The 26,592-nt window shown below is 42.6% G+C and overlaps 1 protein-coding gene across 1 annotated transcript in view; it reads right to left on the bottom strand.

Moving 5' to 3' along the window:
- Nucleotides 1-26,592, bottom strand: part of SRPK1 (SRSF protein kinase 1) — a 71,487-nt gene that overhangs the window by 34,458 nt on the left and 10,437 nt on the right. The window contains 2 exon segments of the mRNA XM_070074152.1: nt 432-540; nt 964-1,082. Coding sequence (XP_069930253.1) covers nt 432-540; nt 964-1,082 — 228 coding nt within the window.

The raw sequence follows: 26,592 nt of genomic DNA, 5'->3' as shown, positions 1-26,592 counted from the left end.
AAAATAAAATTTGTAGTTGGCTAACTTTTAAGTTGATAATCTTGTATGGCTGCTAATGATGTAATAAATATCCAAATGGTCCTTGGCAGAAAAAAGGTTCCCCACCCCTTGACCATTATCTAAAAATTTAACTCTGCTCCAGTGAGAAGACACTTACTTATAATATTTCCAACACTTTGAATTTGAGAGCTACAACTGCTTTACTGACACTAATCAACCTTTTGTCTCTAAGGCAGAGAGGCAGAGATATAGTACTGATTCTTCATGAGTGGAAAGTGATTTGTCCAAAATCATAAAGATGATATTATCAACAACAAAATGCCAGGAAATCAGCCTAGAGATGAGACTGAAGCCTGAATCATCCTTGGAAAAATCAGATGAAAACATACGCGTCATCTCACTGATTCTTTTACAGGACCACTGAAACTTACTGAATATCCCATGATAACCACACTGTAGAAAAGTGACCCCAGCCCAGCTTTCGAATCACATGGTATCTCCCATTGAATAGATCGCCAATTTTCACAAGATGATAACCTCCTGGAAGAAACAACAGAGGATATAATCAAAAAAACCAAGATGAGAAACAATTACAAATAGTAAGAAGAAGTATATCACAGCCAATTTTCAGCATCTATACAACTTTTATCAAATAAAGTTTCTGTACAATTTAACAGAACAAAATCTTAACACTCAAATCAGCCACTCAGTATTACTAAGCTCCTGTTACAAAACAAATTCCAGTGAATAAGAATAATGATTTAAACATGTGATACCCTGTAGAACAATCTCATCCTCAAATAAAAACAAATTTATGTGTCACAATATTCTTGTTCCTCTATAAACTAAACATATAATTATAGTTGCAGCCTCAGGTTGTTTTCTAGCTTATGCTCGACAGACCAAATATCCAAATGAGGAAGCACAAACAGATGACGCCGTAGTACCTCCTTATGGAATTACCTTTACAGTAATCATTGGGATCTTCCTGCTCGTCATCATCGGATCCCAGAATCTCCTCTTCCTGCTCTGGTAGGTCACTCTCAGAGTGGGGAGCAGAACCTCGGTGCTGAGTTTCAGATCTAAGAAATGATACAAACATGTTCATTCCATATGAACAGAAGAAAATAGTTTTTAGAAAATGACATCAAACTTTTCCCTCACTAAACTTTCAGCCATGTAAGTAGAGGATTACCAAGTGGCAGCCTAGGAAAATATTAGTTATAGCCTAATCTCATGTTAGGAAGACACTAGTTGGCCGGCACCGCAGCTCACCAGGCTAATCCTCCGCCTGTCTCTCACTGTCTAACTCTGCCTGCCAAAAAAAAAAAAAAAAAAAGACACTAGTTTTAAAAAAGTCACTGAGAAAGCTACTGGAATTTCTTCTACTATTTTGTTGTATCCTCATGAAAATATTTCTGTAATCACAGAATGTTTAAAAAAAATTGTGTTTCCTATTTTTCCAGTTACACTGTTTCTATGCAATCTCTTGAATCTCAATGTTTCCCTTAGAATTATCACAACTTTGGCACATTCTCTCAGCTGGACATGTAACACAGAGATTTCACCACTAAAATAAAGCTGTCAAGTATTTTTAGTAATATTTATTCTGAATTTAGAATTACTCCCCGCCGGCCGCGGTGGCCATTGGAGGGTGAACCAACGGCAAAGGAAGACCTTTCTCTCTGTCTCTCACTGTCCACTCTGCCTGTCAAAAAAAAAAATAAAATAAAATAAATAAATAAATAAAATAGAATTACTCCCCGAAAGTTAACTACTAGATACAGAGACATTCCCCCATCTATAGAAATGCTAATTGTAGAAAACTTAGAAAACATTCATTTTCAGACACCTCAATCTGGAGAACTATTAATATTTTGGACTATTTCCTTCCGAACCCGTGGTCAGGAATGCTTTTAAGGACTGTCATGTAGTATGATAGTTTTCCAAAAGGATTGCAGTAAGCTCCATCCCCATCAGCCCTGGCGTAGAAAGCTTGGTTATCTGACAGGTAAAAACACTATCTCCACGAGCCATGCAACATTGCAAGAGCATAATGACTCGTTATATCTGGGGCTCTTCAGCTCTCAACTGAACTGCTCTTTTAAAAACAAGGTACCTTTAAGTTAAAAAAAAAAAAAACTACCCTATTTTACAATGTTATTGATTCCTTTCACCATCACGTTATCAAGTTTTGTACACTGTATGTCATTTTATAAAAAATGAACACATCATCACAAGTTTTCTACACTGGTAAGTTTAGGAGGCAGAAAAACAGATTTGCATTTAGGTTCTGACACTGATCAGCTGCCTGCTTTATGGAGTTTTAAGGAAAAAATTAATAAAAATAAAGCAGGATTACACAATATACTTTTCAGTAGTTAAAGGTAAAGGAATTTTAATTTCCAGTTTTCAATATCTATCTTTTCATAAGACTGTTTGACCAGATTGTTTTTTCAAAAAATTAAATTTTACAAAAGAATTTTAATAGCAAAACCAGTTATAGGGTATTACTGAGCTACTAAGACCTAACAATACCTTGGTGAGTATGACTAATGATTTAGATTTAGATTGTTGGTGGCCACTCCAACTTTCTCAATTTGTAGTAATTTTTTTGTCCCCAGAGTACACAAAAGTAGCCATAAATCAGCATGATTCAATGTTCATTTTTAGTGAAGACATATCTTTGGGAAACCTTAGTAGTGAATTGGCTTCAAGTTCCTAAGTGGAAATAACAAGTATTCTGAATGTGAGATTAAGATGGAAAAGCAAACAGATCTTTGATTTAAATTTAATGAAGGTAAATGTTACCTTTTACAATTTTCATAGTAGACACAATTGTAACTGAAAGTGATGAAAATCAGATTTTACAATACTGAAGTACCCAAATTCTTCAAGTATCATGGGAATTTTAAAAAAATCACTGTTTAAAGATTCAAACCATTTCTGGAAGCAAGTATTTCTGTTGAGTTGTTTTTCCACTCTAGAAGGTTATTTCTTTCAGGACCTTCCTTCCTACCTTTTTTTTTTTTTGACAGGCAGAGTTAGACAGTGAGAGAGAGAGAGAGACAGAGAGAAAGGTCTTCCTTCTGTTGGTTCACCCCCCAGATGGCTGCTTACAGCCAGCACGCTGCACCGATCCGAAGCCAGGAGCCAGGTGCTTCCTCCTGCAGGGTGCAGGGCCAAAGCACTTGGGCCATCCTCCACTGCCTTCCTGGGCCACAGCAGAGAGCTGGACTGGAAGAGGAGCAACTGGGACAGAATTCAGCGCCCCAACCAGGACTAGAACCCAGAGTGCCAGCGCCGCAGGCGGAGGATTAGCCTAGTGAGCCACAGATCTTCCTTTCTATCCCCATGTTCTGAAATTTCCTGAATGGGTTTTTAGAAGTCTATATTTCGGGGCTGGCGCTGTGGTGTAGCAGGTAAAGTTGCTGCCTGCAGTTGGGGACATCCCATATGGGCACTGATTTGAGCCTTAGCTGCTGCAATTCTGAATCCAGCTCTGCTATGGCCTGGGAAGGCAGTAGAAGATGGCCCAAGTCCTTGGCCCCTGCACCCATGTGGGAGACCTGGAAGAAGCTCCTGGCTCCTGGGTTCAGATCAGCTCAGCTCTGGCTGTTGCCGTTGCAGCCATTTGGGGAGCGAACCAGCAGATGGAAGACCTCTCTCTGCCTCTGCCTCTGCCTCTCTATAGCTCTGCCTTTCAAATAAATAAATAAATAAATCTTAAAAAAAAAAAAAAAAGTATATCCTGCTATGCACTTTGTCCTGGCAAATTAGAGACTCACTCAGCTCAAAAAATTCCCTGCTGAATGTAATCTCCACTTTCTGGAACTACCAATTCAGATACTAGGGCCTCTGTACACTCCATTTATTTTATTCTATCTTGTCTCATTTTCCATCTCATGTAGTGTTTTCTTTCTTTTTATAGCTGAATAATATTCCATTATGTGGATATGCCAGATTTACCCACATATCAATTTACGGGCTTTTGATTATCATGAATCATGCTTCTGTGAACATCCTAGAAGCAGCATGCGTGATCATGTTTACAGCAGCACTGTAATAGTCAAAAGCTGGAATCAACTACATGTCTAACAACAGAAGACTAGGTAAGTATGTTATGATACAATGAAATATTCTCAACAGTGAGACAGAATGCATCTGAATGAATAACTTCCACAAACATGAGATGGAGTAAAATATAGCAAACTGCAATGTTTAGAAACATACAAATCTGTTGCTTGGGAATGGGCAACATATTTAAAATATAAAGAAATTAAAAAAAAAAAGGACTTACTAATCTACAGGGGAATTGTAATATAAGGAGGGGTACACATGGGCATTAGATATAAGGCAATTTATTTTTTAAGGTGGGTAGGACCTACTTAAGTGCTTATAATATTATCCTTTTTCTTTTTGGGTATCTGAAATTTCTTATTTTAAAAGTATTTGCTACGATAGTTTTCAGGTTCAAGTAGAATCTAGCACATGCCTGGCTTAAGGTTTCACACTTGGGTATCTTAGGGATCATACCCCTCAAGTTATCACAAGATGTCGCTCCCCCTCTTCGTGGAGGAGCAACACAGGACCCTGCGCTGTTCTTTCGTCTGCTCGGCCCTCCCCGGGTTTGCTGCTGGTTCTTCCCGGGTTGGCTACTATCCCTTCCACCTCCGTGGAAGGGCAGTTCCCCCTGGCCACATTCCCCACTTCCGCAGGGGAGCGGCACACCGCCGGCCGGTTCTCTCGGGGGCTGCACGGGTTCCCTTAGATGTTCCCCATAGATGTTCCCCGTGCATGCCGTCTCTCTCCTCCTTTATAGTCCTCCTCCGCCAATCCCAACTCGGCTGCCCACACGCCGAGCACGCCGCTCTCCAATCAGGAGCAAGTCCTACAGTTTATTAGTTGAACTGGAGGCAGCTGTGCGGAAGCTGTTTACTTCTCTCCCAGTGCCATACTGTGGGAGAGCAGATGCATAGAACAAGTCTTAATTCCAGTAACAGTCTAGTCCGGTTTGCTCCCCACAACAAGAAGTGACTTTGTACTCTGTAAGGTTAATTATGCAATTATTATAAAATAAAAATGGGAGAATGCAACTGCATATTTTAGCTTATGAACAAATTTGTACACATGAAAAAACATTCTCATTACTTCTTTATTTTATGGAGAATTAACAGTTCAATAAATGAAAAATATAAATAAATACAAACAAGCTTGATCTAAATTGATGTATTTCACATAACATCAAAGTTTCTAGATATTTTAGTTGAGCAGGAAATGAGGAGGAAAAAGGTCATCACTTTATTGTTAGTGTGAAACAAATGAATTTAATTTGTAATAAACAGAAGCAGTTAAGTTCGGCATGTCTTCAAGGAAAGCTCCTTAACAGGGGCCAACATTGTGGGACGGCGGGTAAAGTGCTGCCCAGGATGCCAGCATCTCTTATGGGTGCTGTTCATGCCCTGGCAGCTCCACTTCTGATCCAGCTCCCTGCTAATAGCCTGGGGAAAGCAGTGGAAGAAGGCCTAAGTGCTTGGGCCCCTGCCACCCATGTGGGAAACCCAAATGAAGCTCCTGGCTTCATCCTGGCCTAGCACTAGCCACTGTAGTCATATGGGAAATGAACAAGCAGATGCAAGACCGAGCCTCCTCCCACCCCGTAACTCTTTGAAATACATAAATCTTTAAGAAAAAAATAGACAAGATAAATCTTAAAAAAAAAGAAAGAAAGCACTACAATATACATCATTAAAATGAAAAAGACGGGTAAGTGTTTAGCTTACTGGTTAAGAGATGACTGTGCTCCATACTGGAGTGCTTGGATCCAATACCTGGCTCTGGCTCCTGACTCCAGAGAGTCAGACCTTGGGAGGCAGTGGTGATGGCTCAAGTCACTGGGTCCCTGCAACCCATGTGGAAGACCCAGACTAACTTCCCAGCTCCAAGCTTCAGGTCAACTCAATCCTGACCATTGTGGGCATTTGGAGAGTGAACTCATGGATGAAAGCTTTCTCTGTTTCTCTCTCAATGATTTTTTTTAAGTAAAAAAGAAAAATGGTTGAATAATATAGTATGATTCACTTATCATATTTTTCTTAAAAATAAAGTATGTCTGTGCATATATTCATATATAAACACAATGGAAGATTTTAAGGACACAAACAACTGTTAACAGGGGTCCCTTTTAGGAAAAAGTAAAGCATAAGAATGTGGGAGAATACAAAGCAAGTATCCTATTTATCCTTTTAAATACAATTCTGCAATTTTTCTCATAAGAACTACTTCTCACCCAGCACCGCGGCTCAATAGGCTAATCCTCTGCCTGCGGCGCCGGCACACCGGGTTCTAGTCCCTGTCGCTCCTCTTCCTGTCCAGCTCTCTGCTGTGGAGGATGGCCCAAGTCTTTGGGCCCTGCAGCCACATGGGAGACCAGGAAAAGCACCTGACTCCTGGCTTCGGATCAGCGCGGTGCGCCAGCCGCAGCGGCCATTGTGGGGTGAACCAACAGAAAAGAAGACTTTTCTCTCTGTCTCTCTCACTGTCCACGCTGCCTGTCAAAAAAAAAAAAAAAAAAAAAAAAAAAAGAAAAGAAAACAAAGAAGAACTACTTCTCATTCAAAAAATAAACATTTTTAAAAATTACAACTCGTTGGATTGGAAAGATTTCAGAGACTAGATTGCTACTCTCAGAGCTTTATCTTCTGCTTGGTGTCATTTCCTTCAGGAACTGCCTCTCTACATCCTGGCAAAGCGGCCAACCACATGGCCCCACTCAACTCATGCCCCACAGGAATGGACAAATGATCCAACAAGATCAGGTAGAACCTCTCTAGGGGCAGAAGACAAATGCTGAGAGAAGCTCTTTTTCTGAAAGTGTAAGCAATAGGGACCAAGAGTTGGTAGATGAGATAACTGCTGCCAAGCAGGGAGAGAAAATGTCCTAAAATGAAGTTAAAATACAAGAAAATAGAACTAAGATTTTTTTAAGCTAGAAGTGGAGAATAACAGGCAAATCTTAAATGATGCTCATTTCCAAAAAGAGTAAGGTGCTCTGAAAGAAGAGCAATTGGGGAAGGCGTTTGGTATAGAAGTTGGGTCTCTGCCACCCATGTGGGAGACCAGACTGAGTCCCAAGCTCCTGGATTCAGGCTGACCCAGCCCTGGTGTTGTAGGCGTATGTGGAAGGAAGACCTTTCTCTGTTTGTCACTGTGTAACTCTGTCAAATATAAATACATACATACAACATACATACATCTAACTAAAGCACAGAGATAGCTGAGATGCAAAGTTGATTTTTTCCCCCCATTTTTATTTGAGAGGCAGAAAGCAAAAAAGGAACACAGGTGGAGACTTTCCATTTCATGGTTCACTCTCCAGATGTCTGTAAGAGACCAGGTTAGGTCAGGCTGAAGCCAGGAGCCAGGAACTCAATTTTTATCTCCTGTGAAGTGGGCAGGGAACCAAGTACTTGAGCCATCAACTGCTGCCTCCTAGAGTGTATATACAGCATCAGTTGGGTAGGCAGCAGAGCAGCCAGGACCTGAACCAGGCACTCCAATACAGGATATGGGCATCGCAAGCAGTGAAGGAACTGCCACACTACACGCCCACCACTTCGGCATTTACGCTGGCAGTCCTTCAACTTCTGACTGCTGGCTGTCTAGAGCCAGCATGGGGAGAGGGAAAATTGAATGCAAACGGATACACACACCAAAGTTTCTGGAATGATGAAAAAGTTCAGGGCCAGCATTGTGGTATAGCGGGTAAAGCCGCTGCCTGCAGTGCCAGCATCCCACATGGACGCCGGTTTGAGACTCAGCTGCTCCACTTCTGATCCAGCTCTCTGCTATGGCCTGGGAAAGCAGTAGAGGATAGCCCAAGTCCTTGGGCCCCTGCACCCGCATGGGAGACATGGAAGAGGCTCCTGGATCCTGGCTTCGGATCAGATCAGCTCAGCTCTGGCCGTTGTGGTCATTTAGGAAGTGAACCAGTGGATGGAAGACCTCTCTCTCTGCCTCTCCTCTCTCTGTGTGTAACTCTGACATTCAAATAAATAAATAAATCTTTTTAAAAAGAGTTCTAGCTTTGACTAGGGTGCTGGTTACATGGATGAATATATTTGTCAAAATACAAATGAACTGCACTCTTAAAGTAACTTCATTTTATTGTTCATAAATTTTGCCTCAACAGAAGTAATTTTAAATACACACATTATTTCCCTACCTATTCCCCAAGTAGAAATTAAAAGCTTTTGGTTTTATCCAAAGCCAAAGAATTAAAGTATTCTCCTCTCTTACTGAGTATTCTTGCCATCAGGCCAATAATGGCAAACCAATAACAGCTCTTCATAAGGAAAGGTCCTGGAATAGAGCCAAGGACAGTAAGAAAGGCAATAACTGCAGCAATAATGGGGACAAGCACTTAATTTGCAAGGAACTCCTGGGAGAGTACAAACAATGGAATTCTGTAAGACCAGTGAGAGCAAAAATAGCAGTCTGCTTTAAGACCTGCAAAATGCACACCTTCAGGAGGATCCATCACAGAACAAGTTTTCATAATCTTATTAGAAAAATTCATGTTGGAAACTGAGTTTGTATTCCTTTTAATAAAATCTATTTGAAAAACTTCCTACACCTAATAATTAAAAACAAAAAATCTAAAATCTAATTTAGTGTCTTTTGGTCACTTGGAATCCCCTTGTTCTCAGATGAATTCAAGTAGCCACAATTCAAAAAGTGATACAGGGGCCGGAGCTGTGGTGTAGCGGGTAAAGCCGCTGCCTGCAGGGCTGGCATTCCATATGGGTGCCGGTTCAATTCCTGGCTGCTCCACTTCCAATCCAGCTCTCTGCTATGGCCTGGGAAAGCAGTGGAAGACGGCCCAAGTCCTTGGGCCCCTGCATCCATGAAGGAGACCCTAAAGAAACTCCTGGCTTTGGATTGGCAAAGCTCCAGCTGTTGCAGCCATCTGGGGAGTGAACCAGCGGATGGAAGACCTCTCTTATTCTCAGCCTCTCTGCCTTTCAAATAAATGAATCTTTAAAAAAACAAAAAAAAAGCCTGATACATACATATGGACTTTAAAGGTAAACTAAGCTTTATTAGTTACCTAAAATGATTTTTTGTCATTTAGCTTAATCTTTAGATTGAATAAAAGAGGCTGAGATGATCAGCATTTAGATTGCTAATTACTTATTTTTGAATAGGAAATGCACATACAACAGAATCTTAAAAGCAGTACAGAAAGATTCTGTGGAAGAAACTGCTCCATGACTTTCCATTCTCCCTTTCTGCCACACAGTGATGTCTTTAACTTGGGCACATGGAATACCAGTCCACAATTTCCAGGCTCTCTTGCAGGTATCCACAGCCATGTGATTAACAAGAGGGAAAGCTTCAAGAAAACAACTGACACTGGGCACCTTTTTCTTCTAACACTTAGTACACTGATACAACCTTATCTCTGAGGAAAAAAAGGGTCACAACCCAGGACACTAGAGAAGCTAAAAAGATCCTGGTTCTTGACATTTCAAGGGCCAGAGTCACTATACACAGTTCAGAACATCCCCAGAGTTTGACACTGAGAAGAAATAAACTTCTATCTCCTTTAAGCCACTATTACTTTGGTTTATTTGTTATATACTCTAAAAATTAAGCCTCTCATTCCAGTTTACCAATCTCTTATTTTCCTTTCCTCAAGGGACTACAGCCAGTTTCTTCTATATCATCCCATAAAAGAATATAAACGGGTGTCTATATATATTGTTTAAGCAACAGCTAGCAACAAAAACAATGTTCAAATGCATTTCTTACATATTGATATCACAAACTGAATTCTTAACAGAGGTGAGGGAAGGCTGTATCTTAATTTTAGAAATAGTTTATTCTATGTGGATACTTCCTCTTCCAATGTTGTGACAAATAAGTATTATGAATGACCCTGTATTTGTATTTCTGAAACACATGTGCACGTATATCAGTGTAACAAATTCCTAGAAAAAAAATGCCAGAAAAAGCATATGTACAATTGACTTTCTGATACATATTGCTAAGCTGTCCTTCATAAAAGGTATGCCAATGTATCCTATTAGCAATGTGTGACCATTTCCTTCTCAACTTGACAGAAAAATACAGAATTTCAAAGTATGGTAAAAGCCCTATAATTCAAAGTGATCACACTGGTAGTTGTGTTAAGTGAAAATGCTGATTAAAGGAGGGGTAATAAAAATTATGCATGCTTTAACTATTTATTATAACCAAAACAAGATACACGAATGGGCCATTTCTTTCCATAAGCAATACGGATTCATGTTCCTAGTTTAACTTCCTTGCATCAATCACACCCTTGTTTAATGTATCAACTATAATTTCCAGTTGGGGTTTAAGTAGAGTAAGAACTTGAAAATACCCAGGAATCCATAAAGAAAGATTGAAAAAAATTCTAAGAATTCATATGACATGATTCCCAGGATACACTGTTTAGGGAGAAAAAAAATCACTGTGCAAAAGAATGTATACATAAGATGGAAAAATAATACACAATTGTTATTATCAAAAAAGGACAAATCAGAAATAAACAAAATGGTGACCTTTAGGGAGTGAATAGGAAAAGGGTAAAGGGGATAAAGAAGACCTCTTAAACCATGTACATTAAAAATATTTATTTATTTATTTAAGAGGCAGAGAGACAGACAGACAGACAGAACATTCATATGCTGGTTCACTCCCCAAATACCCTCAACAGCCAGAGTGGGGTCAGGACAATGCTGGCAGCTGGGAGTCAGGAACTCAATCCAGTTTCCCACATGGGTGGCAGGGGACCCAGCTTCTTGAGAAATATTACCCGCTGCCTCCTACCAGGTACATTAGTAGGAACCTGGAGTCGGGAGTGGAAATGTACTCAAACCTGTGCATCCAATTGACAGGCTCATTGTCAAGCCAACCTCTTGCCCTTGTATACATTTTAATTAAATAAAAGAAATAATGAGAAAAGCAAATCCTAAAATCAAAAGGCAAAAAGACAAAAAAAAAAAAACAAAAAAAAAAACACCCACCCTGAATGAATATCAAATAAGCACCAAAAATTAATTCTGGACACAGTTCTCTGACTGTGTACCCCCAAGTGGGATATATCCTGAGGACTTAAAGAACAACAAAGAAACCTTGAACTTATTAAACTTGCTGTTTATATTGCTATGTGATCTTGAAACTATTTTGTGGATACTACAGGAAAGGAAAAGGAATATAGAGATGTTATTGAGGACCAGGAAAAAAATGGAATGGGGGAAGGTGAATAAAACTTATGTTTTAAGTAGAAATAGTATGAACTACATATAGGTGAGGTGTGGGGAGAAGGAAATGGATTTATACTCTAGGCCTATTAAAAGGGCCCAGAGTATTGGGCCGTAGGGGGTAAAGCATTCCCTGTAGTGCCAGCATCCCATATGGGAGGGAGTCAGTTCAAGTCCGGGCTGCTCCACTTCCAATCCAACTCTCTGCTATGGCCTGGAAAAGCAGTGGAAAACGGCCCCCAAGTCCTTGGGCCCCTGAACTCCCACATGGGAGACCTAGAAGAGGCTCCTGATCGGCTCAGCTCTACCCGTTGTGGCTATTTGGGGAGTGAACCAGCAGATGGAAGATCTCTCTCTCTCTCCCTCTCCCCCTCCCCCTCTCCCTGCCTCTGCTTCTCTGTAACACTGCCTTTCAAATAAATAAATAAATCTTTTTTTTTTTTTTTTTTTGGACAGGCAGAGTGGACAGTGAGAGAGTGAGAGAGAAAGGTCTTCCTTTTGCCGTTGGTTCACCCTACAATGGCTGCCGCGGCCGACGCAGCACTGCGGCCAGCCCACCGCGCTGATCCGAAGGCAGAAGCCAGGTGCTTCTCCTGGTCTCCCATGGGGTGCAGGGCCCAAGCACTTGGGCCATCCTCCACTGCACTCCCGGGCCACAGCAGAGAGCTGGCCTGGAAGAGGGGCAACTGGGACAGAATCCGGCGCCCCGACCGGGACTAGAACCCGGTGTGCCGGCGCCGCTAGGCGCAGGATTAGCCTAGTGAGCCGCGGTGCCAGCCCAATAAATAAATCTTTAAAAAAAAAAAGGGGGGTGGGGGTGGGGGGAGGGAACAGAAACAATGGAATCCTAGCAGCAATGAGCAGATCTAGCACCCAGACAGATGTTGGTTTACCAACACCTCCTAAAAAACAAGGGAGCTTGGAGCCGGCGCCATGGTGCAGGTTAATCCTCTTCCTGTGATGCCAGTATCCCACATGGGCACGGTTCTAGTCCCGGCTGCTCCTCTTCCAACCCAGCTCTCTGCTGTGGCCTGGGAAAGCAGTAGAACATGGCCCAAGCATGCACCCACATGGGAGACCAGGAAGAAGCACCTGGCTCCTAGCTTTGGATCAGCACAGCTCCAGCCATTGTGGCCATTTGAGGAGTGAACCAAAGGAAGGAAGAAATTTTCTCTGTCTCTCCCTCTCACTGTCTGTAACTCTAACTCTCAAATAAATAAATAAAATCTTAAAAAAAAAAACCACACACACACACAAGGGAGCTCTTTGGAGAGATAGGTGGTTACAGTAGTTACAGTTTGCAACAGGGAAAAGATGGAGATCCTGCAATAACTCCTTGCACTAAAAAGAGTTCAAAGGCAAAGAAAACAGAATCAAATTTAATGCTTGAATTCTACTAAATACTGGATCCAATAAAAAGGAAATTATAAAACACAATTCAGACAATAGGACAAATCAAACTATGCTCTTAATACTAGATATTGAAAAATGATCATTTTCTTAGTTATGATAGTGGTACTGTGGCTGTAAAGAAAATGCCACTCTTAGAAGAAGATATATGCTGAAGTATTTAGGGTGATATGTCATGGTCTCTGCAACTCTCAAATGGTTCTGCAACAAAATAACTATGTAGACAGTCTGGAAGCAACCCAATGATCACCAACAGGTAAAGAGATAAATTATGATATATCCTCACACTAAAACACAGTAATCCTCCCTTATCCATGGTTTTAGTTTCCCAGAGTCAACCAAAGACAACATTAAGGGGAAAATTCCAGAATAAGCCATTCATAAGTTTTAACTGGTATGCCATTCTGAGTAGTTATGATACAAATGCCTAAATCATTCATCTTTTTTTTTTTTTTTATTTGACAGGTAGAGTTACAGACAGAGAGAGAGACAGAGAGAAAAGTCTTCCTTCCATTGGTTCACCCCCCAAATGGCCGCTACGGACGGCGCTGCGCCGATCTAAAGCCAGGAGCCAGGTGCTTCCTCCTGTTCTCCCATGCGGGTGCAGGGCCCAAGCACCTGGGCCATCTCCACTGCATTTCCGGGCCACAGCAGAGAGCTGGACTGGGAGAGGAGCAACCAGGACTAGAACCCGGCGCCCATATGGGATGCCAGCGCCGCAGGCACAGGATTAACCAAGTGAGCCACAGCGCCGGCCCCTAAATCATTCATCTTGATTCTCTTCATCATGTAAGCATTGCATTGTCTGTCATCACCAAAAAAAGGGTGGTAGGTACAGTATAAGATATTTGAGAAAGCAATAAGATAACATTCATTTAATTTTTATTACAGTATAATTTTTCTATTTTATCATTTGCTATTGTTTTTATCGGTTTCTATTGTTAATCTGGTACTGTGCCTAATTTATAAATTGAACTTTGGGGGCCGACGCTGTGGCATAGTGGGTAAAGCCACCGCCTGCAGTGCCAGCATCCCATATGGGCACCGGTTCAGACCCCTCTGCTCCACTTCCAATCCAGCTCTCTGCGATGGCCTGGGAAAGCAGTAGAAGATGGTCCAAGTCCTTGGGCACCTGCACCTATGTGGGGAGACCTAGAAGAAGCTCCTGGCTTCAGAGAGGCGCAGCTCTGACTGTTGCGGCCAAGTGGGGAGTGAACTAGCAGATGGAAGACCTCTCTCTCTGTCTACTTCTCCTTCTCTATGTAACTCTGACTTTCAAATAAATAAATAAATCTTTAAAAAAATATTAAACTTTGTTGTAAGCATGCAGATATAGGAAAAAATATGTTTGCTACTATCTGTAGATTCAGGCATCCACTGTGGATATCCTGGGACACATCACCCATAGATAAGAAGCTACTACTGTACTACGCAGCAATACAAAGAAATAAGCTATTGGTACACACAAAACACATTAGCATCTCAAAATCAGTATGTTGAGTGAAATACGTCACACAGGAAAGAAATCCTGGAAGTTAAATTTATATAAAATTCTATAAAACACAAACCAATCAGTACTGTCACAAAGCAGATAAGTCATTGTGTGAGGCCAGAGGTGTGGGAAGAGATGGATTGCCAAGAGCATGAGGACACCTTTGGGAACTTTCTGGACTTTGACTATGGCAGTTGTTTCATGGGTGCATCATCAAACTGTGCACATTAAACGTATACAGAGAGATGGAAGAAAATATGATAAAGCATTAGCAATTGTGAATAAAGGAAAAGAAAATTACAGTTACTATCCTTATACTTTTCAAACTTCTTGTACACTTTTTTCAAAATAAAAAAGCTGAGTGTGAGAAAAGACAATTACAAAGGGACAAAAATGATCCTCAAACATGAAAAAAAGTTCAAAGTCATTAAGCAGAGAAAGGTAAACTAAAATATTAAGAGTTTTTTTAAATTTTACTTATCAGAGTTCCAAAAATTATAAACATTCTACTGGTGAAGCTGCTGGAAATATAGACCCTGCTATGATGGCTCATGAGAATGCAAATAGCACAATCCCTCAAATAGTACAATCTCACTGGAAGAAAAACTGGCAATACTTAACATATAAATCTGCTTGCTTTTCAACTCAGTGGTCCCGCTTCTAGGAATCTACCCTAAATTAGATACACCTACAACAATTTGAAGATACATTTGCACAAGTCTGTTCACTGCAGCAGTTTATAATTGCAAGATGTTGAAAACTGAAATGCCCACATATGGGAGTGGCTGAATAAACTGTGATTCAGCTACTCAGTGGAGCACTATGTAGCTGTAAAAACAAAGAACTAGGAAGTTATTTATGAACTAATATGAAGTAATACCCAGGACATATTGCTAAAATGGAAAAAACAAAGTGCAAAGGACTAGCTAAAGTGTGTTCCATTTCCCATAAGAGGAAGATATAGGAAAAGACATGTACCCATTCATCTGTGCAAAAAGGTCAGAATAATCTGAAAATTAAACAATAGGTGAGTGGGAAAAGAGTATTGGGGGAAGGGGAGAAAGGAATCAGTAACAGATGAGGAGTGTGCATCCTTTTGTATATATGACTCCTCAACTAAACTAGTAAAACCAACCAGATACTAAAGCCCAAACGGGAATGCAACCACTAGCAAATGAATCTAACCATATGCTAAATGATTATCACATTTTCAGTGTGGGTTGAAGGTTTTTTTTTTCCCTGCTTTGATTTTCCTTAAGGGTTCTGTTTTTGTTTAATTTTCATTTATTTATTTAAGAGACAGAGAGAACTCCCATCCATGGTTCACTCTCCAAATGCTGAGGCCGGGACAGAGCTACAGCTGGAAGCCAGGAAGGCAATCTAGGTCTCTCATGGGGGTGGCAGGCACCTAGTCACTTGAGCAGTCACCGCTGCATCAGTGTCTGACTGGCAGGAAAGCAGAGTTGGGAGCCAGAGCGTGAATCAAACGCAGAACCTCCACAGTGAGATGTGGGCATCGTAACCTCTGGGCTAACCAACTGCTTATTACCCCTAAGTTTTTTTTTTTTTTTTTTTCTGTGGGAGCATGTTTATATATTTTGTTAGAACCTTACATGACAAAATACAATAAATTTTATAATCTTAATGGTACTAAATTCTCATGTATTTAATTCTTTCTGGATTCTCTATCTTGTTCTACTACTATATTCAAGGGTAACAATTTTTATTATTTTAACTTCATAGCCACTTGCCGTTGGTTCACCCTACAATGGCCACCGCGGCCTGCGCAGCGCTGCGGCCAGCGCACCGCGCTGATCCGAAGGCAGGAGCCAGGTGCTTCTCCTGGTCTCCCATGGGGTGCAGGGTCCAAGCACTTGGGCCATCCTCCACTGCCTTCCCGGGCCACAGCAGAGAGCTGGCCTGGAAGAGGGGCAACCGGGACAGAATCCAGCGCCCCGACCGGGACTAGAACTCGGTGTGCCAGCGCCGCAAGGTGGAGGATTAGCCTATTGAGCCGCAGCGCCGGCCCATAGCCACTTTAATATCTGGTAGGACAGTCTCATCCTATCTTTATTATTATAGTTCTTTCAGAATTTTCTTGACTTACTTCATTTCTTTTTTTTTTTTTCAAAAAAAATCCGTTTAGTTCTAAACATAATATGGATAGTGGAATGTGCAATTTATAAGATTAATTCAGGGAGAACTCATGATTATCTAATTTAAACCTGAATCTTCCAAACCAGGGTCTATCTTCATGCACTGAAATGTTCTGGATTACTTACTAATCACACACCCCCCATCAGCACTGTTTTCTTTTATTGTTGTTAAAAATATTTATTTAAAATACACAATTGTTGTCCATATCTAGTTGCACATAAATATATTAACATGTCTGTATAATTTTGGACTTAAAGTAAACTTGCTACAGTGCTTTCTTAAAGCTAGCTTGCATTATACAAAGCAAATTCCTCTGTCAGTTCTTTCATAAAATAGTTCTATAAAAAATGCATCATCTTTCTTAAAAGATGTATATCCAGCACTGTTTTCAAAAAACAGAAATCAAGAGCTTCTCTACAACCTTAATCACCACTTTCCAGTAGCACACTCACCGTAAGGAAGCACCAAAAAAAGGGCTGAGGATTAATTAGCACAGATTCTGCCACCTAAAATTTTCATCAGAAATAAAGCACTGAGATGTCACAGAAATCTCTAAAAGAAACCAGACTGGTTCCAGGGCTGGGGCAGGCATCATACAAGAAGAACATGGATCATCATGTTATGGCAAAAAGTACAAAAGTATTCAAAGAATGAAGGAGATATATCAAAAGGACAATAGCCAGATTCGAAAGAATTTGAGCACTGAAATCATGACAGCAATGGGTTAAAACACTGAATAAAAAATGGCAGAATGAAATAATACCATTTGAGTTCACGCCCTAATTACATGATCAAAGGTAACATCACCAGTCCAGGGACAGGCAGCATGAGCCTCCTGCTGTGATGTACCAAAGACAATGCTAACATACACAAAACTCAAACTAAGGAATCCTTTACAAAATAAATGACCCATATTCTTTAAAACTATCAATGTTAAGAAAGACAAAGGCAGACAACAAACTATTTTAGATTAAAGATATACAAGAACTAAATGCAATGTGTGTGTCTGCGTTGGATACCGGACCAGAAAAAAAAATTCAATTTTTTCTATAAAGGCATTGGTACAACTGGCAATTTTAATAAGATCTGGAGTAATATTGTACTAATATTTTAATTTCTACTTAGATAACTATATTGTGGTTAAATGTGACCTTGTTCTAAGGTTAACATGTAAAGTATTTCAGGGTAAAGAGATGTGATATTAGCAACTTTAAAAAAAAAGATGCACTTGGGTCATTTGCTGATGTTTTTCCAGGAGCATTAGCAGGGAGCCAGATCAGAAGTGGAGCAGCTGGGACTTGAGTGGGTATCCATATGGGATGCCAGTGCCACACATGGCAGCGTAACCCACTCAGCCACAATGCCATCCCCTGTAAACTAAGGCTTTTGAGGCACACATGTTTTTATTGTATAAGACTAAAACAACAACACAAAGTCAGAGTTACACAGAGTGGAGAGGCAGAGAGGCAGAAAGAGAGAGAGAGAGAGAGGTCTTCCATCTGCTGGTTCACTCCCCAAATGGCCACAATGGCATGAGCTGTGCCAATCCGAAGCCAGGATCCAGGAGCTTCTTCCGGTCTCCCACAGGGGTGCAGGAGCCCAAGGTCTTGGGCCATCTTCTACTGCTTTCCAGGCTATAGCAGAGCTGGATTGGAAGTGGAGCAGCCGGGAGTAGAACCAGTGCCCATATGAGATGCCAGCACTGCAGGCAGCCGCTTTATCTGCTACGCCACAGCACCAGCCCCTGATCTTTTCTTAAAAAGGCTTTCTTTTAGGGGCCGGCGCCGTGGCTCACTAGGCTAATCCTCCGCCTTGCGGCGCCGGCACACCGGGTTCTAGTCCCAGTCGGGGCGCCGGATTCTGTCCCAGTTGCCCCTCTTCCAGGCCAGCTCTCTGCTATGGCCCGGGAGTGCAGTGGAGGGTGGCCCAAGTCCTTGGGCCCTGCACCCCATGGGAGACCAGGATAAGTACCTGGCTCCTGCCATTGGATCAGCGCGGTGGCCATTGGAGGGTGAACCAACGGCAAAAGGAAGTCCTTTCTCTCTGTCTCTCTCTCTCTCACTGTCCACTCTACCTGTCAAAAAGGAAAAAAGGCTTTCTTTTTTTTTTTTTTTCCCTTCTAAGATTATTTATTTGAACTGATGAACTGGCACCCATATGGGATGCCGGTGCTTCAGGCCAGGGCATTAACCCACGGTGCCACAGCACCAGCCCCACAACACAAACTTTGTAGAGCCTGCTTATATTTTGATGACTCACTGCCTATACATTTATGATAAACAGCCACCAGATGGCACTTTATCTGCGATCTCCTAATCCCAGCAGCCTCGGCTTCCAAAGGCAGCATGCTTTTAGATTCAATTATTAAAGACCACCAGTTGAACAAAGGAAATCCAAACACAAACTGGTAACCTTTCATAAAGCACAAATAATAGACAATCACTATTTTCTTTCCTTTTTTTTTTTTTTTTTGAAGATTTTATTTATTTGAGAGGTAGAGTTACAGACAGTGAGAGGGAGAGACAGAGAGAAAGGTCTTCCTTCCCTTGGTTCACTCCCCAGATGGCCGCAACAGCTGGAGCTGCACCAATCCAAAGCCAGGAGCCAGGTGCTTTCTCCAGGTCTCCCATGTGGGTGCAGGGCCCAAGGACTTGGGCCATCTTCCACTGCTTTCCCAGGCCATAGCAGAGAACTGGAGAGAGGCAGCTGGGACCAGAACCAGTGCCCATATGGGATGCTGGCGCCACAGGTGGAGGATTAACCTACTGCGCCACAGCACCAGCCCCAACAGTCACTATTTTCAAAATGGACTTTTCACAATGGCCTACAAGACCTTAGATGACCTGATTTTTCACTGTCCTCCAAATGGCATCTCCACATTAACATCCTCAGGTCTGTGTTAAAGGGTCATCTTTCCAAACAACTTCTCAGGGTCATGTTGTAGCATAATGGGTTAAGCCACTGCCTGCGCTGACATCATCCCAGACGGGTGCTAGTTTGAATTCTAGCTGCTCTACTTCCGATTCAACTACCTTCTAATGTGCGTGGGAAAGCAGTGGAAGGTGGCCCAAGTCTTTGGGCCCCTGCATCCATGTGAGACTACCATGAGTCTCACCCATTTGAGTCTACCATATGAGACCATGTAAGCTACTGACTCCTGGCTCTGGCCTGGCCCAGCCCAGGTTGTAGTGGCCATTTGGGGAGTGAACCAGTGCATGGAAGATCTTTGCCTCTGTGTTAACTATGCCTTTCAAATAAATAAATAAATCTTTAAAACAAAACAACAATAAAAAACCTTCTCTGATCCTTCCTATGTAAAACAGCAGTCTATGCTCCATACCCCCTGGTGTTCCCCTTACCTTGTTCTTCAGGGCCTGGAATTTTATTTTCTTCCTCCCCACACTCCCAGAATATAAGTTTCATGAGGGCAGAATATTTTGCTGACTGTCCTATCATAAGCTCCTAAAGCAGAGATATGCACAAAGCATTTCTCTTCAAGCTTCCAACTAGTCCTCCCAATGGACTTTGTGAAACACTGAAGTGTTTTACACAGAAGCAGTCATCAGAGCAACCCTACAAAATGCGTGCCTTACAAAGATTTCCTTTGGCAAGAAGGTTTGGTAAAATGTAGGACTGAAAAGCAAAGATGCAGGAGACAATGCAGAGGTAGAGCTAACAGCCAAGGTCCCTGGAGTCGGAAGACTCGGGTTTGATCCTGGTTCCACAGCTTAAAAGTAGAGCTCCATGCTTTGGAGCTGGGAAAAGGGAATTGAGACGGCAAAGTTCCATCAAAGTTCTATCTCACGGCCTCTCCAGGAGATACCTATTCTGTAATGTCAGGCTAAGCAAAGGGCTAGGGGATAATGAGCTTATGCTGTTTAAATAGGGTTTTGACATTTGAGAAAGAAGGTGAAGGACCCTGGAGTTTAATCTACAATGATTTGAATGGTGGTTCCACAAATAAGACTGAAATTCAAGAGAAGGAACTGGTTTGAAAACCATGTGTTTTGGGTCTTAGGAATGCTTTAGCTGCAGCTTCAAAAGACAGACTTCTTAGAAGCTGACTCAAAGAAGCACCTTTGAAACTTTAGTTTACTTACATGTAAACTTAAGTTTTCTTTCTGCTTTGGGGGATGGGGAATCGTAGGATCTCCTAAAGCAGACAATTGTCTTCAGGGGCTCATGTGATGGGTTTAAATATGACCCTCCCCAAGATATCCTGGGATCCTAACCGCCAATCAAACAAAAATGAGGTTATTGGGAGAAGCCCTAACCCAGTATGAATGGTGGCCTTATCAAAAGGGGCAATTTGGAGACAGGAAAAGACATCAAAAGGACCTATGTCGAAAAGACAATGTGAAGGTGAAGACCCACAAGGAGAATATGGCCATCTACAATACAAGGAAAGAGGCCCTAAATATTTTCCCCTCACAGGGCTGGCGCTGTGGCACAGCAGGTTAACACCCTGGCCTGAAGTGCCACTAACACATATGGCTGCCGGTTCGAGACCCGGCTGCTCCACTTCCGATCCCGCTCTCTGTTTGACCTGGGAAAGCAACAGAAGATGGCCCAAGTCCTTGGGCCCCTGTACCCGCGTGGAAGACTGGGAAGAAGCTCCTGGCTCCTAGCTTCAGATCGGTGCAGCTCCGGCTGTTGCAGCCAATTGAGGAGTGAACCATCGGATGGAAGACCTCTCTCTCTCTTTCTCTCTCTGCCTCTTCTCTCTCTGTGTAACTCTGACTTTCAAATAAATAAATAATCTTCACAAAAAAAATTCTCCCTCAGTCTTCTAAAACCAAGATGCTGATTTCAGACTTCTAGCTTCCAAAACAGAGACAACCATTTTCTGTTGCTGAAGCCACCCACTCTGTGGTGGTTTATTATGGCAGACTATGGAGAATCATATTTGCATAGCTAAGAAATCATGAGCCCCTTGAGGAGGGGCTGACTGTGTCCTAGTTGTCCTGGTCTTCATTTCACAGTGCCGCATTTACTTATATTGATGCAAAGATTTAACAAGATGCTAATTTAAGTTCTAGCACCTACACACAATGGAACTCAATAAATGCTAACTTTCTCCCACTACCTTTTCCATATATACTTTCCCTGATGTTTCCTTTTGTAAAGTGACATAATCCCTTACATTATCTAATTTTATCTGAATTTAACTTGAAAACTGTAATGAATATGTATGAAGACATATTCAAGTAGTCCTTTTTTTTTTTTTTTTAAGATTTTATTTATTTATTTAAGAGGTAGAGTTACAGACAGTGTGAGAGAGAAACAGAAAGAAAGGTCCTCCCTCCGTTGGGTCACCCCCCAAATGGCCACCACAGCCGGAACTACGCCGATCCGAAGCCAGAAGCCAGGTGCCTCCTCCTGGTCTCCCACGCAGGTGCAGGAGCCCAAACACCTGGGCCATCCTCCACTGCCCTCCCGGGCCCCAGCAGAGAGCTGGACTGGAAGAGGAGCAGCCAGGACTAGAACCCGGTGCCCATATGGGATGCCGGCGTCTCAGGCGGAAGACTAGCCAAGTGAGCCACGGCGCCGGCCCCCAAGTAGTCCGTTTCTCAATTCAAATTCTAACTGGAGGGGCAAGCACTTGCTGCAGCGGTTAAGCAGCTGCTTGGAATGCCTGGTTCAAGCCTCAGCTACTCCGCTTTCGATTCAGCTTCCTGCTAATGCACATCCTGGGAGGGCAACAGATGATGGCTCAAGTATTTACACTGCTACTAACCACATGGGAGACCTGGATGGAGTTCTGGGCTCCACTTTGGCTTAGCCCAGTCATGGCTGTTGTAAACAGTTAGGGAGTAAACCAGCAGATGGAAGATCTCTGTCTCTCTGCTTTTCAAATAAAACTGGAAATAAATATTAAGAAATTCTAAACTGGAGCTAGGGTTTGCCAGTATCAAAATTAAAATTTGGAGGACTGGTGCTTCAGCCTGCCACCTGTGTTAGCATCCCATATGGGTGCCAGTCTGTGTCTCAGTTGCCCTGCTTCTAATCTAGCTCCCTGCTAATGCTCCTGGGAAAACAGCAGAGTCCTTGGGCCCCTGCACCCATGTGGGAGACCAGGAAGAATCTCCTGGCTTCTGTCTGGTCCAGTCTTACCCATTGCAGCTACTTGGGGAGTGAACAAGCAGAAAGAAGATAACTGATCTCTCTCTCTCTGTAACTCTGCCTTTCAGATAAAAAAAATTTTTTTGAGTACTTAAGTTTATCAGGATTTATACACAAATAACTAAATATAATGGAGAGAGCATTGTGGCACAGTCACTTAAGCCACTGCTTGGTATGACAGCATCACTTATCAAAGTGCTGGTTTGTGTCCTGGATGGCAGCCCAAGTATTTGGGTTCCTACAACCCATGTAGGAGACCCAGATGGAGTTCCAAGCTCCTGGTTTTCAACCCAGCCCAGCCCTATTTCAGGCCATTTGGGGAGTAAAGCAGCATATGGAAGATCTCTGTCTCTCCCTGTTAATCTTTCAAATACATAAATCTTAAATAAATCAATTAATATAATCCATTTCTAATCTTCAAGTGACTATACTCCAAATTAGATCTCACACACAAAGATGTAAGTACTTCAAAAAGTTCATGGAGGCCGGCGCCACGGCTCACTAGGCTAATCCTCCGCCTTGCGGTGCCGGCACACCGGGTTCTAGTCCCGGTCGGGGCGCCGGATTCTGTCCTGGTTGCCCCTCTTCCAGGCCAGCTCTCTGCTGTGGCCAGGGAGTGCAGTGGAGGGTGGCCCAAGTCCTTGGGCCCTGCACCCCATGGGAGACCAGAAGTACCTGGCTCCTGCCATCGGATCAGCGCGGTGCGCCGGCCGCAGTGCGCCAGCCGCGGCAGCCATTGGAGGGTGAACCAGCGGCAAAGGAAGACCTTTCTCTCTCTCTCTCTCACTGTCCACTCTACCTGTCCAAAAAAAAAATCATGGAAAATAAAAACAATGAAAAGATTACACATGGATTTCAATTTTTTTGCACCCAAATTGTGCTTGTTGCTATCACTTGGGACCAAGAGCTTAAGACAACAGACCTACTTTATGCTCCATCTTCAACCCAGATTAAAAACTGAAGGCAACAAGCCAAATCCTGTCTCTTAACTTAGTTCATAATACTTAAAACTGTGAACACTAAACAATCAGTATGATTATATAAAGATTTTACAGGAGGATTTTACATAAAATTCCAGCTTTTCTGAAAAAAATCTGAAGATGTATACTTACATTTTCCTAAGATAACCAGCAGGAGCTGCTAAGTCTTTTCTTCTTAGATATAAAGGAGGAAGCCTACTCCATACATTATTCTAATAACCATCTTCTCTTTTGTCTTACTCATAGCATGCTTCACAAACCCTATTCTAAGAAGAAACCAACAAGCACAAATTACATATTCATTTCAAGCTTTGAACATAGATAACCCAAGTAATTCTGCAAGATTTGACATTTGTAAAAAGCCAAATATGATGTAAAATGAAACCAAACAAAAATGTATAACCAGGTGGTACTATAATTACACAGACAGGAACTGGTCCCCTCAACTATAGAACTCAGTAATAGATTCTACATCCCTAGTGAAACATACCCTAAGAAAAACAATTGTTAACTTTCTTTAGTCATCATATTGTTGACAGTAGGTCTGGCATTGTCATTCTGAGTCTGTTGTATATATCTATGAGGAAAAGAAAAGTAACCACAGAGAAGCTGCGGAGAACTGGGGTTTTCAAGTGTGCGACAAGGGAAGCGAAATATAATCAAAGTTAAAAGTCTCTGGGTCCTATATTTTGACTTTTAAGTACAACTTGAAATTTTCTTTTTAAAGAAAAAACACTTATTTCCTATCCATAGTTCCAGAAAAGGCCCAAGACACAATGACTAACTCAGAACCAGGTTGTGATCTCCGAAACCATTTCCCACAAAAAGACTTTTTGAAGAAACAGCTAGTTCCTGGTCTGGTACTGAGAATGTAACAGATGAGACTGGACTTTCTGTCATATCAAACAGTAAAAGAGCTATCAAAGACGTCTCAGGAGTCAACCCAAAGAGAATGTAATTGGCCAAAAAAGGAGCAATCTATAAAAGTAACAACTACACATGCTATTAACATGCATGAATATTAAAAATATTATGCCAAGTAAAAGAACCCAGTCAAAAGGACCTCACAGTGCGTGATTCCATTTATATGAACTGTCCAGGATAGGCAACTCCACAGGGACAGATCAGTGGCTGCCTGGAATTGGAGGGGCCAGGAGGAGGCCACGGAGAATGATTGCTAGTGGGTACATGGTTTCTTTGTGGAATAATGAAAACATTCTCAACCTATATTGTAGTGATGATGGTTACAAAACTGAACATACTAAAACCCATTAAAGACTTGATATAGGTGAGTTTTACGGTATATAAATTGTACTTTCATAAAGCTATGGGGGGACCCAATTTCAATAGATTAAGCCACAAATGTTAAAATCTGTCTGTTAAAATCTGTGTCTAGGACCCAGAACTTGAATAGAGGTCATGTCCACAGTGCATCTGCCTGGTTTGGCTGCCGGTCAGTATTGGCCCCTGAGAACTGGACAGGGATCGTTTACACAGCGCAGGGCTCCCCAGGGCTCCTGTGGCCTCCTTCCCTCCCCGACTCCAGCTTGCTTTATTTGTGATCTTAGCCATGTTCCAGTTGTGTCCTCCTTGCCAAGGTTGGGCTGGGGGCGGAACTGGCATCCCCAGGACTGCCCCCCACCCCAGCAGATGCCCTCAACCATATCTCATACTGGTTGTCGAAGCCTGGGGTGTCTGCCCAAGTCCTTATTTACGCATGGTCCCTCTTCATCCCTGTCTCTGTGTCTTGCTTCCCAACCCTCAGTTCCTAAACCATTTCAAGGCTTCCAAATGATTATTATTGGTAAAAAGGATTGTGCAGCTTTTAGTTTTTATTTTCAAAGCCAAAGGGCCTTGTGATACCCCTCTTGTCCACCCCCCCACTCACGCCCTGTCCCCTCCTCTACAACAATCAATGTAACCTTTCTTAAAGGCTGCAGCTCCAACCCCCACCCTGCTGGTTCTACAAAGCCTGCCCCCCCAACTTCAATTCTCTCTCCCTCAGATCTTCCCATTCCACACTCCCATCTTGGTGCTGAGAACTAGGTGGGGGGCAAGGGGGCAAAAGAAGAGTGGGAGACGGGTCCTCCTCTAGTGAAGACTCTCAGGTGTCAGTCGTGTTCTTTGTCACTGCTTGGCAGTGACAGAAAACATCGGAGTGCTTGTCGGGAACCCCCTTGTTTGCTAGGTGAGATTTCGGGGAGCTCTCTGCTCCCTGCCACCTCCTTGGCACTCTGTCGGCAGTGCTGGGGGAGGCTGTGGAGAATCCCCGGGCCCTCCTCACATAACTGCGAGGAGGCTTGTGGGGCGAGTGGTCTCCTCTCCATATGCCAAAGGAAATCCCACCACCCCTCACCCATGGGCTCCTTGGCCCCTAGTGTTTTTTGAAGCATTCTGACCATTCTCAAGGCTACTGTATATATATTTTAATGTTACAATTTTTTAAAAATCTGACATAAACGGGTGTGGAGAAGTAAAAGAGGCAGAATGCCCCCCAATCTGCAGGGGTAGGGCGGGAAGGGAGCCTCTCCTTCCCTTCAGCCTCCCTCTGCCCCCTCCCCCTGCAGCTCTAAAGCACTTGCTTCAAGGAATAAGCACTTTGATGGAAAGGCCTATTTCAAGTAAGGAGCCTGGGAGCAGCCCCAGGTCCCTGCAAAGCAGACAGTGAGGGCTACAGAGGAGATGGGGAAACAGAGGTATGAATCAGGGGGTGAGATGAAAAGAGCCAGTTTTTGGTTTCTGACTTTTGGGGGATGTCTCTGCATGGGCAGTGGCTTTGCTAGGGTTGTGTTCTATCCTTCAGAAAAAAAAAAAAAAAAAAAAAAAAGGCATAAACTGTGGGTCCTGGGATGGACCAACAGACCCTCTGCTTCCAGTCTCCCCTTGTCCCATCTCTGCACCCATCCCAGGCAATCTCCTTTTATTCTTGGATAACTCAGCTTTGTATGTGTGTTTTAAGGGGTGGGGAGGGTTCTGGCTGGAGTGGGTTTGGCAGGGGTTTGGGAAGTGTTAGAGGAAAGACAGAGGATGAAGTCTCCTGCCCCTTTCCCCAGCTCCAAGCTCACTGTCCAGCTGAGACTGATGGGCCACCTGCCCCTGCCCGTGGCCCACTGAGGCATAGGACTGCTGAAAACCACTG

Source organism: Oryctolagus cuniculus, chromosome 5 (genome assembly GCF_964237555.1).
Source record: "Oryctolagus cuniculus chromosome 5, mOryCun1.1, whole genome shotgun sequence".
In the NCBI taxonomy this organism is placed as follows: Eukaryota; Metazoa; Chordata; class Mammalia; order Lagomorpha; family Leporidae; genus Oryctolagus; species Oryctolagus cuniculus.
The sequence above is the reverse complement of the archived record's forward strand: the minus strand, read 5'-3'. Positions and strand labels throughout refer to the sequence as shown.